The sequence below is a fragment of the Echinops telfairi genome, unplaced genomic scaffold (genome assembly GCF_000313985.2).
Source record: "Echinops telfairi isolate 266 unplaced genomic scaffold, ASM31398v2 ScPeMD7_7469;HRSCAF=8507_0, whole genome shotgun sequence".
In the NCBI taxonomy this organism is placed as follows: Eukaryota; Metazoa; Chordata; class Mammalia; order Afrosoricida; family Tenrecidae; genus Echinops; species Echinops telfairi.
Window position 1 is genome coordinate 84,143,563 of NW_022111372.1, and position 13,678 is coordinate 84,157,240.

At 52.7% G+C, this 13,678-nt stretch overlaps 1 protein-coding gene across 1 annotated transcript in view; it reads right to left on the reverse strand.

The window, feature by feature from the left end:
- Positions 1–3,683: 3,683 nt before the first annotated feature.
- Positions 3,684–13,678, reverse strand: part of ABLIM3 (actin binding LIM protein family member 3) — a 144,739-nt gene continuing 134,744 nt past the window's right edge. The window contains exons 19-22 of the mRNA XM_045284718.1: positions 13,020–13,080; positions 12,322–12,329; positions 11,691–11,771; positions 3,684–5,775 (exon numbers count right to left, since the gene is read on the reverse strand). Of these exons, the coding sequence (XP_045140653.1) occupies positions 5,662–5,775; positions 11,691–11,771; positions 12,322–12,329; positions 13,020–13,080 (264 nt within the window). The 3' untranslated portion in view covers positions 3,684–5,661. The remainder of the gene's footprint in view (positions 5,776–11,690; positions 11,772–12,321; positions 12,330–13,019; positions 13,081–13,678) is intronic.

Here is a 13,678-nt window from a genome sequence, read left to right on the forward strand (position 1 = left end):
CAAAAACAAAATTGACAAACCACAGGCAAAGGCAAAGAAAGAGAATGTGCAAATATCTAGAATTAGAGATGAAAGGGGAGACATCACAATAGATCCAAATGGCATAAAAAGAACAGGAACACATCACTACTCCAACAAGTTTGATAACTAGAAGAAATTGACAAATATCTAGAAAAACGCTATACCCAAACTAATACAGATGTGTGTAGAAAACCTAAATACACCCATAACAAAAAAGAAATAGAAATGTCACCAAGAGACTTCCAACCAAGAAAAGCCCAGGACCAGATAGCTTCACAGTGTTTTCAGGAAGAGCTTCCACCAGTTCTACACAGGCTATTCCAGAACATAGAATGGGACAGCAAACTGCCAAACTCATAATATGAAGCAAACATAATCCTGATATCAAAACCCGGCAAAGACAGAAAACTAAAGACCAACATCCCTCATGAACATAGATGGAAAATTTCTCAACAAAATTCTGGCCAATAAAATCTAACAACATATCAAAAAAACTGTTCATCATGACCAAGTGGAATTAATATTGGGGATGCAAGGATGGCTCACCATTAAAAAAAAAACAAACAACCCATCACTGAAATCCACCACTTCAGCCAGACAAAGAATAAGAATCACATGAGCATATCGCTAGATGAATGAAAAGCACATGACAATATCCAACACCTATTTCTGATATTCACACTCAGTAAAATAGGAAAGTAAGGGAAATTCCTCAACATAAGAACGCCATATACAAAAATCCACTGGAAAATATCACAATCTTTGAGGAAAAACAGAAAATATTTCCCTTGGAAATGGGGATTAGACAAGGGTGCCCTTATCACTGCTATGATTCAACATTGCGCTGGAAGTCTTAGCTAGAACTATTAGACAACAGAAAGATGAATTACATATTTTATATGGAGAGGGAAAAGACTCAGGATCAGCAAAGAGCTTTTCGAAAAGAAGAACAAAGTAAGAAAGTTGGCACAATACAACCTTAAACCATACTATACAGCCACCGTAGTCAACCATCCTGCTACTAGTACAATGACAGAGACATAGGCTAATGGAACAGGATTGGATCCCCAGAAATAAAAGCATCCAACTATAAGCAACTGGTTTTTGTGACAATGGACTCCCCCCATTAAATGAGAAAGGGACACCCTCTTCAATAAATGGTACTGTAAAAATGTTGTCTCCACCTGCAAAAGAAAGATCCATGTGCAAGTTCTGCATGAACATAATGAAGTGCTCTGGAATGACCATTCTTTCCTCTACTTCCTTTCACCTTCCTCTTATCCCACTATCATGCTCACCCTTCAGTATTTCCTCTCGGATACATTGCTCTTGATCAAGCCCCACTCAGCATTATACACCCTCCTCACCATCAATTTTAGATCTCTTGTTGTTCCCATCTCTCTGAGTTTTTTGGCTCCCTGCTCCCCCTCCCCAACCCCTCCTCTCCCATGTGCTCCAGAATCGCAGGTCCTGTAATTTTCTCCTCCGATTATTCATCCTGCCTATCTTACATAGATAGACATAGGGAGAAAGAAAAAGGAAAACAAACAAAAATAAAACAATAAAACAAACAACACCAAACCAGAGAAAACAACCAAACAAACAATAGATAGTTCCAGGTTGGTCTGCTGACCATTATGTATTTTTCTGATCAAGTCTGATGAGGTGCCATACCCTGTCTCCTAGGTCAGAGTCTGTTTCAGGGTTCCTCTGGGACTGGTTACTTTGCTCCCCTTGCTGCCCAGCTGCACTCCCTTCGCCTTTCACCCCACTGTGCATGGGGCAGACTGGGGTCACTTTCTGCACAATGTCTCCAGTGCTGTTCCCCACAGCGCTATGGGTCAGTGAGGGAACGTCATGTCTCGTGGTGGGGCCGGCCCTCCTGTCCTCTCTAATGCACTGGCTGCTCCGAGTAGGGATGTTGTCCCTGGGGCTTGATGGACCATGATGAGGTCCACTCTCTCTCTCTTTCCCTCTTAGTTCGCTCCTGTGTGGTCTGGACAGACCTGCCTCTCCCCCTGGGATATATTTTCAGTGCTGTCTTCTGTATTGCCTTCTTCTGGGGAGAGGGTCAACAGAGCTCAACTGGGGCCTGGCCCCATTAAGCTCTTTATTAGTTTGTTGCTCCGTGCCAGGATCAGGCCATATTTTGTTCTGCTGTACATAGTGTCACTATGAATCAGTACTGACTCAATGTCACCCTATAACAGCAGCAGCAGCACATATTGTAGGCATTCTCAGAATGTTTACTAATGTGCACTGCATCTTTACAGGATGCAACAGCACTTAATCAATGCTTTTGTTCCATTCTCTTTCCTTTGTAATTGCGGTACCAAACCAAGCCAAGCTCACCGTCATCAAGTCAATTCCAACTCGTGGTGACCCTATAGGACGGAGCAGAACTGCCCCGGTGGGTCCAAGACCGTAGCTCTTTACAGGAGTGGAAAGCCTCATCTTCATCCCACGGAACGACTGGTGGCTTCAAACTGCTGATGTTTTGGTGAGCTGCCCAACTCCTAATCCACCACACCCCCAGAGTCCCTGTATCGATATGACAAAACGTTTGCCAATGCCTTTTACCTGTGTAATTCGGTGCAGTTGATTATGTTCATCAAGTTGTAAAAGCATTACATATTTTTCTAAATTATTCCACCACCGCCACCACCACATGATGTGGATGTGTGTGTGTGTGTGTGTGTGTGTGTTTATCCCCATGCTTGAAGCACAGGCACTAAGCATAGGCACCTACCCACTAGGCATTTCTCTTGTGTCCATCTCTCCTCTTCCTTGCCAGGAGAGTACTCACCTCCCATGATCAAGACTGCAATGCCAAATACTTGACTTCTCAGCTTTCTTTGCACCCCTAACAGGGCCATATTCCCTGTTTATAGTAAATGGATTGAAGGGGGACGTCTACTGGGGACTTCTAGTTTTTCTGATTGAAAGAGACACACGGAGGGATATTCCTTTCCTGTGTTTTGACGTGGTTGTGTGAAGGCACGACGCCTGGATCGGAAACAGCCTTTCTCCTCAGGGATACCCCCTGAAGAGAAAGTCAATGTGACAAGGAGGGTGGGGCGAAAAGATGTCAGCAACCTGGGCTCTCAATGGCATCACCAAACCTGGCACCCTAGATTTTCAGTTATGCAAGACAGTGAGTGCTTAAGTCACTTTGCATGGGCCGCTCTTTACTCAGAGGGACAAGCACCCTCCTTTTCCTCCTGGAAAGAGTGGACAAGCCGGTCTGTCCAATCAGACGGGCAGGGGTGAGCTCTCAGCCCCACCAATGGTCATTGTATGTCCTCTTCAAAGCCGTTTCCTCACTGAGGAGATGGTGGAAGCAATCGTATTGGCTTCCTGTTGGGTGGTTGAGACAATGGGGGTCTTGGCACATAGTTGGTGGTCATTAGTGAGGAATTTTAATTATTCTTATCGATCGTAGAAGTAGTCTCTTGTAGTTCCTGACACATTGCCTAGCGTATTGCAGCACAGAGCGTGGGAGCAATCCTGACCCCTTGAAACCTCATTTTACAGAAGGAGAACCTGAGGCCAAGGGAGGGGATGCCCTCCAGGCCCTTGTATTTTGAAGCACATGCAAGTGCCTATCTTCCCCCGCATCACTCAGTTCCACTCACAACGGGACACAACAGAAGAGCCCAGGCCTGGTTGAAATGATGTGCTTTTATGGGAAGCAAACAAACAAAAATATCCAACAACAAAAGCCCTCCAATCCCGCCAAGGTCTCAATCAGTGGTAATGAGGCAGTTTCGATGATTGTGACTGGCTGGGGACATTTCCAAAGGTCAGGAAAGTTGAAAGACATTGGCCAAAAAGGAGAAGTTTCAGGGGAGGGTTGACATTTGACATGTTAAGTGAAAGTACACTAGACCTCCCTTCCGGCCCTCTGCCCGTCACCCTTTTAACTTCCAGTCTCTTCCGGGTTAACTGAAGATCCTTCTTTAATTTTGCTCAAACACAGTCTCTTCTAGAAAGCGTTCCCTGGTCTGCAAGCAGCTCCACGGGCCTTTCTGGCAAAGCCACACTTCCTCGTGCTCGCTCCTGTCACTTTCTGCCTTACGTTCGGGTCTGGGAGCATGCGTAACTGCCCCCCACTATCCATAGGGCCGTGTTGATTCATCTCAGTGTCTGCACCCCTCCCCACCGGGTGCTCAGTATGCAGCAGGTGCTCAGCAGCAGCAGGTGCTCAGTGAAGGTGTGCTGAGTTGAACTAAGGTCTACATTTGCTGTGTCCAGTGACCAGCCTCTTGAGAGTCATTACTTGTCACTTGCACTTCATCCTTCCTCCACAACCTCAGCCTGGCCTGACTCAGGTGGCTTCATGGAGGGAGCGTTTGGAGAGGGGAGGAGAGAAGGCTAAGTTTTCTACTCCTGCTCCCGAAGACAAGGAGGTAGGAAAGGCAGCTCCCAGGGGAATCCAGGATGGTCCTGAGAAGTGCCGACCAGCCCTTCACTTGGAATCTCAGAGGGAAGCCATCCTTGTAAAAAACTCCCCGCATGAAAACTCCACGTGCACGGAGAGGCCTGAGGGCTGTCAGGGGACCATGGATCAGCAGGCACAGACCTGGAGCCTTTCTTGGGCACGTGACCGGCATGGCCTCTCAAGAGGGTGGCTGGCGATAGAACATCTAGTGGATCAGATGGAGCTATAGTGGGAACGCTAGCCCTGTGCTGTGTTGAGGTGTCAGGCACATAGATTGTAGTAAGGCTGAAGCACAGGCTGCAGGAAAGGACCTCTCCTGCAAAGAAAGACCAGAGGGCGGGAGGGAGGCTGGGAGGAGGGAGGGTGAGGGCAGCTTCCAGAGGGTTCTGCAGCTCCAATTGCAACAGGGGTCCTGCTCCTGCCCCAGGGCCCTCCCCTTCCTTCCTTCTCCCAGTGGGAGCCAGCCAAAGCGGCCAGGCTGCAGGGCCATTCAGAAGTGGGGAGGGAACACACGTGCCTTGTTTTCTTTTCCTACCAGGAGCCCCTGGTTCAGACCAGGGAGAGCGTGTAAGGAGACAGGACAGAAAGAGGAAAGTTACACAGCTGTGGGGAGGCCCCGCCCCCGCCCCCTGTGGTTCACTGGTGTGTGGAGGAGATTGGAGGCCCAAGCTCACAACGGGGGCCCATCACCCCCAGAGAGCACCCAAGTCCTAATAAGGGGACCAAGAAAAAGCTTCTCCCGGCTCTCAAAGGCGCTCCGTGACTTTGGGCGATCCCTGCGCCTCCTCCGTGGGGAACCCCGCCCGCCGCTGGGCCAAGGAGGCCCACAAATGGCAAGGTGATGCTGACTGGAGGCCCGGGGCCCCGGGATGCAGCCAGGAGGGAGGCTTCTGCAGGCGCCGCTCTTAGGAGAGGGAGTTGGGTTTCGGGGGACAGATGTTTTAGTAGAAAAAAGATCCCCAAGAAAAGGGCGGGAGTCCCCAATCACATCCCTTCCCAAATCGCACAGCACTTAGAAAAGAGAAGGTGAGGGGTATCAAAATGTCTCGATGGCGTGGGCTCGCCTGGCAGCGCAGACAAGCGCGTCTCAGGGCAGGCAGCAAGCCCCATTACATGAGAAAGGGCTGCACTGCGCTTCAGGATAGAGAGCTTACATATATCTTTATATAAATGCACATATATATTTATAGAGCCTCCGCCTAGAACAGCCGGGCTTGCTTCTTCAGTTCATTCCGCTTCCAGAGGGCCAGCCGGTCAAACTCGGAGATGGTCATGCCGAAGACTTGGTAGAACTCTTCCTGGGACAGGTGGCGCTGAAAGGAGGTGTGAGGGGACAAAGGGGACAGTGTGAGCATGGAGATGGCAGCTGGAGGTGGGAGGCAGAAGGCAGGAGTGGTCACTCTGTGCTCCTATTGGGACCCTGGGCCTGAGGAAGACCTATGATCTCTATTTGCAGAATGAATGTTGGAGAGATGGAGGGTGCCCCCGGGGGCGTCGGGGGTCTCTGCAGCTGATCTGGCTAGAGAGGCCTCACTCTTTGCGGCTTCCTGCACCCAGGTCTCCCCTGGCCTGGTCTCCACTTCAGTGGGACTCGTGATGCCCCTAAGCTTCTGGTCCATCCACCTTTCTGCACTCCTGCAAGTTGAGTCCTGAAGAAAATTAACTAGGAATGCTACCCCCTCCCCCTTGAGAGGTAAAGGAAGGATTGTCAAGTTTTTAGGGTGCATTTCTCTCTCTCTGTATATAGATTTTAGGATATATATGTATATATACATCCTAACACACACACACACACACACACACACACACCCACACACACACACCCACACACTTAGGTTCCTAACTACAAGGTCAGTAGTTCAAGACAGAGCTGTCTATAAGAAACCCACAGGGGATAGTTCTACCCTGTCCTACGAGGTCACTGGGAGCGGCCATTGCCTCTCTGGCCTTCCCAGGCTAGGCCATGAACCCCGTACCATTGAAATGGGATTTCCGAGGGGCTCCTTTCAATACTCACCAGCCCTGAACAACACCCACAATCCCTTGCTTCATTTCTATTGGGCTCAATCATTTATGAACACAATCTCTTCCTCTTTCTTTTTCTCAGTAACCCTTTCTACTACCCTGGAAACCAGGCACGGTCTTTTATCCCAGCTGAAGAGGAGAACACTAAGGGCCGAGAATTAAAGTGACGGGCTTGTCCGAGAGGGAGAGAGGGCCGGGCATGGGGTGGTGGTGGGAAGGACAACAGGTAAGTAGCCAAGGTGGGCGCACTGCCTGGCCTCCGACCTCACATGCACAGGGCGTGTTCTATCCTGGCGGCTTGCCCCATTTTGAGACATTCATCACGACGTCTTTTCACGACGGGAAGTTGCAGCAACTCACAGAGTCAGAGACACAACACAGCACACCCCATGCCCATTTCCCAGGCTCCATCGTCATCAAGAGCTTTCCTTGACAAGTGCGTCCGAGAAGAATTGCCGTTGGTGTTGGGCTAAGAGTTTGCCGTGCGTGGCTCCATTTATCTCCTTCCTGGTTTCTTCTGCTGAAGCGTTTGGAAGGAAACCCTAGACACCGTGCCCTGGAAGCATAACTGGCTAAGCGCCCGTCTGCTGGCTGCGGGGGTGACAGCAGGAACAAGACCCGCTTGTGCACAGAGAATGCCAGGCAGCGCTGTGGGGCGTTCTCCTCTGCCACCTGGGGTTGCTGCCAGTGGAAACGGACCTGATGGCACCAGACAGCCACAGCCACTGTGTCAGTCCACCCACTGCCAAACGCATCTAAAAACACCCCTTTCTCACCCAGTTCTCGGAAGCACGCGAGGGAGAGCAGTGGCTGTGCCTCACACTCCCTTCATCTAACTCCTGTGGCCAACCAAAGGCCCCACTGGTCTCCGAGTGCCTGGGCATGCCGTGGGTTTCTCTGACGAAGGGGTTGTTGGGTGCCCAAGTCTCCATCAGGGTCTGGAGGGCCTTGTGTTCCTTCCGGCCAGGGGCGTGTCCGGACCTGTTCTACTCTCACTCAGACGAAACCCCCCAGCTCCTGAGGGGCTTCTCCCTCTGCCCCTAACAGCAAAGGCGGAGGGAGACCGTAACACACAAAGCGGCCACCACCCAGTCGTTACTGACTCACAGCAACCCTACAGGACAGGGTCCAACTGCCCGGTGGGGTACGAGACTCCACCTCTTCAGGCGAGTAGGAAGTCTTGTCGCCCTCCCGCGAAGCAGCTGGTAGTTTTGACCTGCTGACCTCGTGGTTGGCAGCCCAACCCATGACCGCTCCCCCAACAGGGCTCTGGAGGGAATTCCTAAGGGAGCCTGATTTGGGCTTTTGGTGGGGTGAGGAGCTGTGGGTGGTCACTACTGATTTTGTAGTTGGCGTTCTCTAATGTGCCCTAAGCCCGTTGGGCATTTTTTTTTTTTAAACACATGAGGCTTGAAATAAGCCAGTGGGAGACAAAGCCTCAGGCACCCTGGTGGCACAGCGGTTAAGTGCGCGGCTGCTAACTGACATGTTGGTGGGAACTCACCAGCAGCTCCTTGATAGAAAACCCTCCTTGGCTGTCTGCTCCCAGAGAGGTAGAGCATGGACACCCCCCTCCCCGCCCCGGGGAAGCTCCACTTGGTCAGATAGGGCTGCGCTGAGTTGGACTGAATTGGATGGCCCCCGACAACCATGGTCTCCGCCTCCTGAGTCCTGGTGGTGCGATGATGACATGCCTGGCTGCTACCTGAAGACACCAGGGTTCCAACCCACCTGCTGTACCTCAGGAGAAAAGACCTGGAGGTGGGAATCCTGTGAGTGACAGCCCAGAAACCCTGTGGGGCAGTTCTACCCTGTCCCATAGGGTGGCCATGAGTCAGCATGGACCCCATGCTTCAATCGAAGCCACAACAGATTCAGTTTCAAGTCTGGTCATCCATGAAAGGATGGGGGTGGGGGGAGCAGACTAAGACCCCTCCCTTCCTTGACGAGCTAGCTTGAGCTGGCTTCCTCCTCCAGCTCCTTAGACGCAGACCACCAGCCTGCCCACTGCACGTGCCGCCAGGAGCCGGGGTGAAGGCTAAGAACACGGGCACACCTGCACGGCGGACCTGGTCAACCACTCCATCTCCCCGAGCCTCCATTTCTTCCTCAGCAAAGCCAGAGCCTGCCAGGTCCTGCCTCCTGGACGCTGCATGAGATGGCGCAGTCCGGATGCTCAGCCCAGAGGCTGGCGTGCGGTGTGCGTGCCGTCAAGGGTCCGGTCACGGCTGTAATCGTCTTTCCACGTGTCTGCCACCTGGCCCCCAGTCACATTGCCTCTCTGCGCATGGTTCCTCATTTTGCTCAGGCGGAAGCCAGAGGCCCTGCAGCAGCCCCTGGCTCTGGAATAATCCAGGGCTCCTTCCTTTGGCTCTCGCCTCCTCCACTCTCCCCTGCGCTCATCCGGGGTGCCGCCCACCTCCCGCTGCCCTCGAACACACCAGACGCACCCTTGCTACTGCCTTGCCATCGATTGCCCCTTCTGCCTTGATCACATCAGAACCCAAACCAGTTGCCACTGAGCTGATTCTGGGTCAGGGAGAACCCATGTGTGTCAGAATATAACTGAGCGTGACAGCGTTTTGAATGGCTGATTTTGGGGAAGCAGTTTGCCTGGCCTTTATTCTGTAGCACCTCTAGGAGCACTTGAATCTGCAGCCTTTTGTTCAGCTGTTGAGTGGGTTAACTACGTGTGCTGTTCAGGACTTCTCCTCTCCACAGAAGCATGGCTCACTTCCTTACCTACATCAAGTCTTTGCTCAAGTTTAAAAGGAAACCTACTCTGTCATGCCCCACCCCATTTAAAATGGCAACTCCTGCCTCCCCCTAACTCCCAAGCCCCTCCCTCTACTCTCCTTTTCCTTAGCACTTATTACCATCTACCATGCCGCAGCCTTTACCTTAGTGCCAGTTAAAGAAAGGATGCCCGCTGCAAGAGGGCAGGGGCCTTTGCCTGTTTTGTTCTGTAAGCACCTGTAACAATGTATCTAATAGCGCCAGTATCCTAGGCACCTACAGCCAAACCTAACTCACTATAATTGAGTCAATTCTATCTCATAGTGACTCTTAGGGAAGGTTAGAACTTTCCCTTTGCCCTTCTGAAGCTGTACATCTTTATGGGAGCAGGAAGCCTCAACCCTCTCCTTAGAAGTGACTGGTGGGTTTGAACTACTGACCTGGTAGTTAGCAGCCCAATGTGTAACGCACTATGTCACCAGGGCTCCTAGCACCTATAACGGTATCTCACATACATAATATGTCCTAAGCACCTATAGGGAGCCCTGCTGACCTAGTGGTTGCTTTTGGGATGCTAACCACCAGGTCAGTGGCTCAAAACCACCAGTGGCTCCATGGGAGAAAGATGAGGCTTTCTATTCCCATAAAGAGTTACTGCCTCAGAAACCCACAGGGCAATTCTCCTCTGTTCTGCAAGGTGCCATGAGTTAGAATCGACCGATGGCAGTGAGTTTGTTATGTGGGAAGACCTACAGCAGTATCTGGTACACGGGTTTTCAACAAGCAGTTGTTGGATGGATGGCTGTCTTGAATTTCCTGAGGACAGATTCAGGATCTCCCTCTGTCAGCTTCCTCCCTGTAGGGGCACAAGAAGCTAGGGCAGTGCCTCTAGCCCTGTAGCACCAGCTCTGGTCACACAATAGGGTCCCTGGAACTTAAAAAATATCCGATGTCTGTCTTGCCCTGCTAGATTGCGATTTAACTGGCTTGGAGTGAGTTCCGGTGTGGGTAATTGTAAGAAGCTCCCTGGGTGATTTCAGCCCTTCTGGGTGTCCTGCGGGATGGAGGAGAGCAGGGTGGTCCAACCATTTCCTTGTGGAGGTGGTGGGTTCCCGAGGCCAGCTGTGGGAGCTGTCCCTTCAGCACCGCAGATGCTCACTGCTAGACCGCGAAAGGAGCCCCTTGTAGATGTGGGAAGGATGGCTCACTTTCTGGGCTGTGAACCCCAGGCTGCAGGGAGGGCTGGAAGGCCCTCCAACCCCCTCACATCCTCCAACTCCTGCCTCAGTCCTCCAACCAGAGGAGTTGCTCTGACCCCAGACAAGCCCATGGTTGTCAGAGGAGAACTGCTCGCTCTAGGGCTTTCGATGGCTGCTTTTGTAAAAGGTGATCATCAGGCCTTGCTTCTGAGGTACCCGTGGGTGGATTTGATCTTCCAGCCTTCCAGTTCAGCAGGATGTGTTCACAATGTGTACCGCCTGGGGACTCCTGGTCCCCAACTCCCTACCCTCAGTAGCCGGGTTACGGGTAGCTCCTATGCCCTTCCCAAGTTGTCTGCGTTCAGTGTCAGAATCTCCCACCCTGAGCCCTGTGCTTGCTCTGTGCTCTGGAGACAAGAGTGAGGGGGGCTGGAGGCAGACGGGGGACATGCCATGTGCAGCAGGTATGGGAGGCTTTGGACCCCACGGATTTCTGTGTAGACCTCTGAGGAGAAGGCGGGTAGTGGGAGGGAAGGGCACTCTAGGGAGCGGGAGTGGCACCATGCCACAAAGGGCCGAGTGGGTTCATGATCAGAGGGGCCTGCGGCGAGTGCCCCAAACCCAGTAGACTGAGCTGCTTGCACACCCAGGTGCCAGGTTCAGCCCCATCCTGTAGTTCCCACAGCCTCAGAAGCTCTCCTCCCTTCATCCATCCATCCACCCCTGCCCACCTCCACCATCCAGCACATCCTTCCTCTTTCAAAAGCCTAGGTCAACCGATCCAGACCCCTGTGGTCCTTTCTGGGTGATCGCGTTCTAACATTCATCGAGTATTGACGCCTGGGAAGTGCTTCGGGTACGCAGTCTCACTGATTACGTGAGTCAAGCGGTCGGCCCAGCTGTGGACCAGTGCTGCTTCCCCCACCCTGTCCTGCCACGAACACCTATTTTCTGCACAGTCCTTCATAACACCAGTGGATCCCTTCTCTATCACCCAGATGCAAGCCCCTGAGAGCAGGGAACCAATCAAACTCTCTTCCTACACATCTGGCTGCAGAAGCATTGGCTCAGGTGCAGATACCTGTCTCTGTACATCACAGATGCTAACTGAATGAAAAAGGCGGCCTCTCAGAGGAGCATGAGGGAAAACCTAGGTCTATGACTTGGTCTTGCCCATTAGCTGTGTGGCCTTACAGTGATGTACCTCTCATGCTGCCCTCCAAGCAGGGGGCCGCTGGAATCCCTTCAGACCCCAAACCTGCACTCACCTCCAAACGAGTCCGGTCCACATCCTTGGGCAGCCGGTTCCTTCCTCTCGTGGTCACCAGCAGCAGCTCGTAAGGATAGATCTAAGGAGGAGGGGGGAGGTGTCTAAGCAGGAAAGGGTAGGTCTAAGGAGGAATGAGGGGCTGTCTCAAACTTGGGTGAGTGTGTGGGCACCTTGTCCCTTCCAACCACACTGGATGTCTATCCAGATCAGGACAGGCGTGCAAGTCTGGAGGGATTGGTGCAGGGTCTGCCATCCCTGGGGTTGCTGAGCGGGTTCAAAGCACCTCCTCCCAGAAGCAAGGCCCCAGAGCCCCTCTAGCGCTGCTGGGATGGGTGGCATTAGGCAGTCATGTGGGCACAAGGCCTGCAGTGTGTGTGTCACTATTTGGCCATTAAAAGCATCTAGAGAGTCCCTGAGGCCCAGGAGACTTATCTGATTTCAGGAGTCAAGAGATCCAGGGTGGACTGTTGGGTCAAGGAGGAAGGGAAAGGCTATCTGGGAAGGACCCTTGGGGTTACTCATCCATGTTCTTTTCCCTGCGAGCCAGTGCCTTCACCCGCTTGCTGGGCCCAGGCTAGCCAGCTCTACCAGGGTCCCAGAGACCCACCAGGCCCACGAACAGCATTTACCTTGTACTCTGTAGAGAGAAGAGAGAGACACACACACAATGGAAACCCATCAGGCTGGGTGCTGCATCCCTCCATGGGCCTGTCTCCACCCTCTCCTCTCCTCTCCTCTGCTCTCCCAAGGCCAGCCGGAGCCCCTGGCCTGGTTGAATTCATTCTGCAGGAGAATCAAGTCTGGTCGGAGCACAACAGGTGGCTGGAGTGAGGGGTTGGATTGGCCTGCAGGTACGTGTCTCAGAAACAACGTTTGAGATACTTGGAATAGAACTGGGGGGAATCTACAACCCTGAAGCCCGCGGGTGAGACCCTCCATCTTCTGGGGGACCCCTTGGGACTTTGGTGCGGGCCTTGCTCCGGCTTGCTCTGGGAGCTGGTGGAGACTGGCGTGGGGCCTCCTGGGCAGAGAGCAGGCAGCTCGTAGAACCTGTACTCAGGGCAGTGTGCATCTGGCTTGCTTCTCGCCCCTGGGGCTCGCGGGCGCCTGTAGTTGAGCAGTGTGAGGGAGGACGGCATGCTGGTGGCTCTGGGGACGCAGATGGGACAATCACCCAAGGACCCACCACCCATGGCCCGCTATGCGAGGGTAGGGGAGTGAAAGGAGCGTGAGGGAATGGGATGTGAGAGAGTTTGGGGGTGGGCCAGCATCAGTGACAAGCGGGGAATCCCAGCGCCCCCTCCCGTGGAGCCCCGGTCATACTCACCTCGCATGCCCCAGTTGACGGCATTCATGCTGTCATAGTGGAAGAGGTCTGCGCTGGGTGTCTGTGGGGTGACAGGAGCCAGACAGCTTGAGGTCAGCTCCCTGCTGACCCCTGGCATTCTAACTGCCTCCAGCAGACAGACGTGGGGAGAGCCCGGGCCTTCTTAGAAGCCGCGGTCTCAACTCATTGCCAAAGCCCTAGAGTCTGGCAGAAGACCCGGCACATAGGAGGGGGCTTCAAAAAGTTTGTGAGACAATAGGATTAAAAGATAATGGAACTTCCCATGGACTGTTGGGAGCCCCTCTGAGTAAGTCTTTCAGTAAACAAAGACCCATCTACCTGGTGAATTTCAACTCGTGCTGTGGTGGTTCCATAATTTGATGTCAACGTGAAGATCTACGGTAGTGTAAGGGGGGTGTTCAATCTGTCAGTCAGGTCACTGCCTGATGGTGACTTCTTGTGGGCGTGGCTTTCTCATAAGGAGGGCTCTGGGAACCTCCCCCTCAATCTCTGCCTGCACCTTTCAGCTGGAGAGCCGCTCTGAGACCTGCCAGAGCCACTACCGTGGAATCCACGAGATTTTGCACCCACTGGCCAGTCATTTCCCTGCATGCCGGAGCACTGCACGTGGCTGTGTGAGCTGATGAGGGACTTACGGG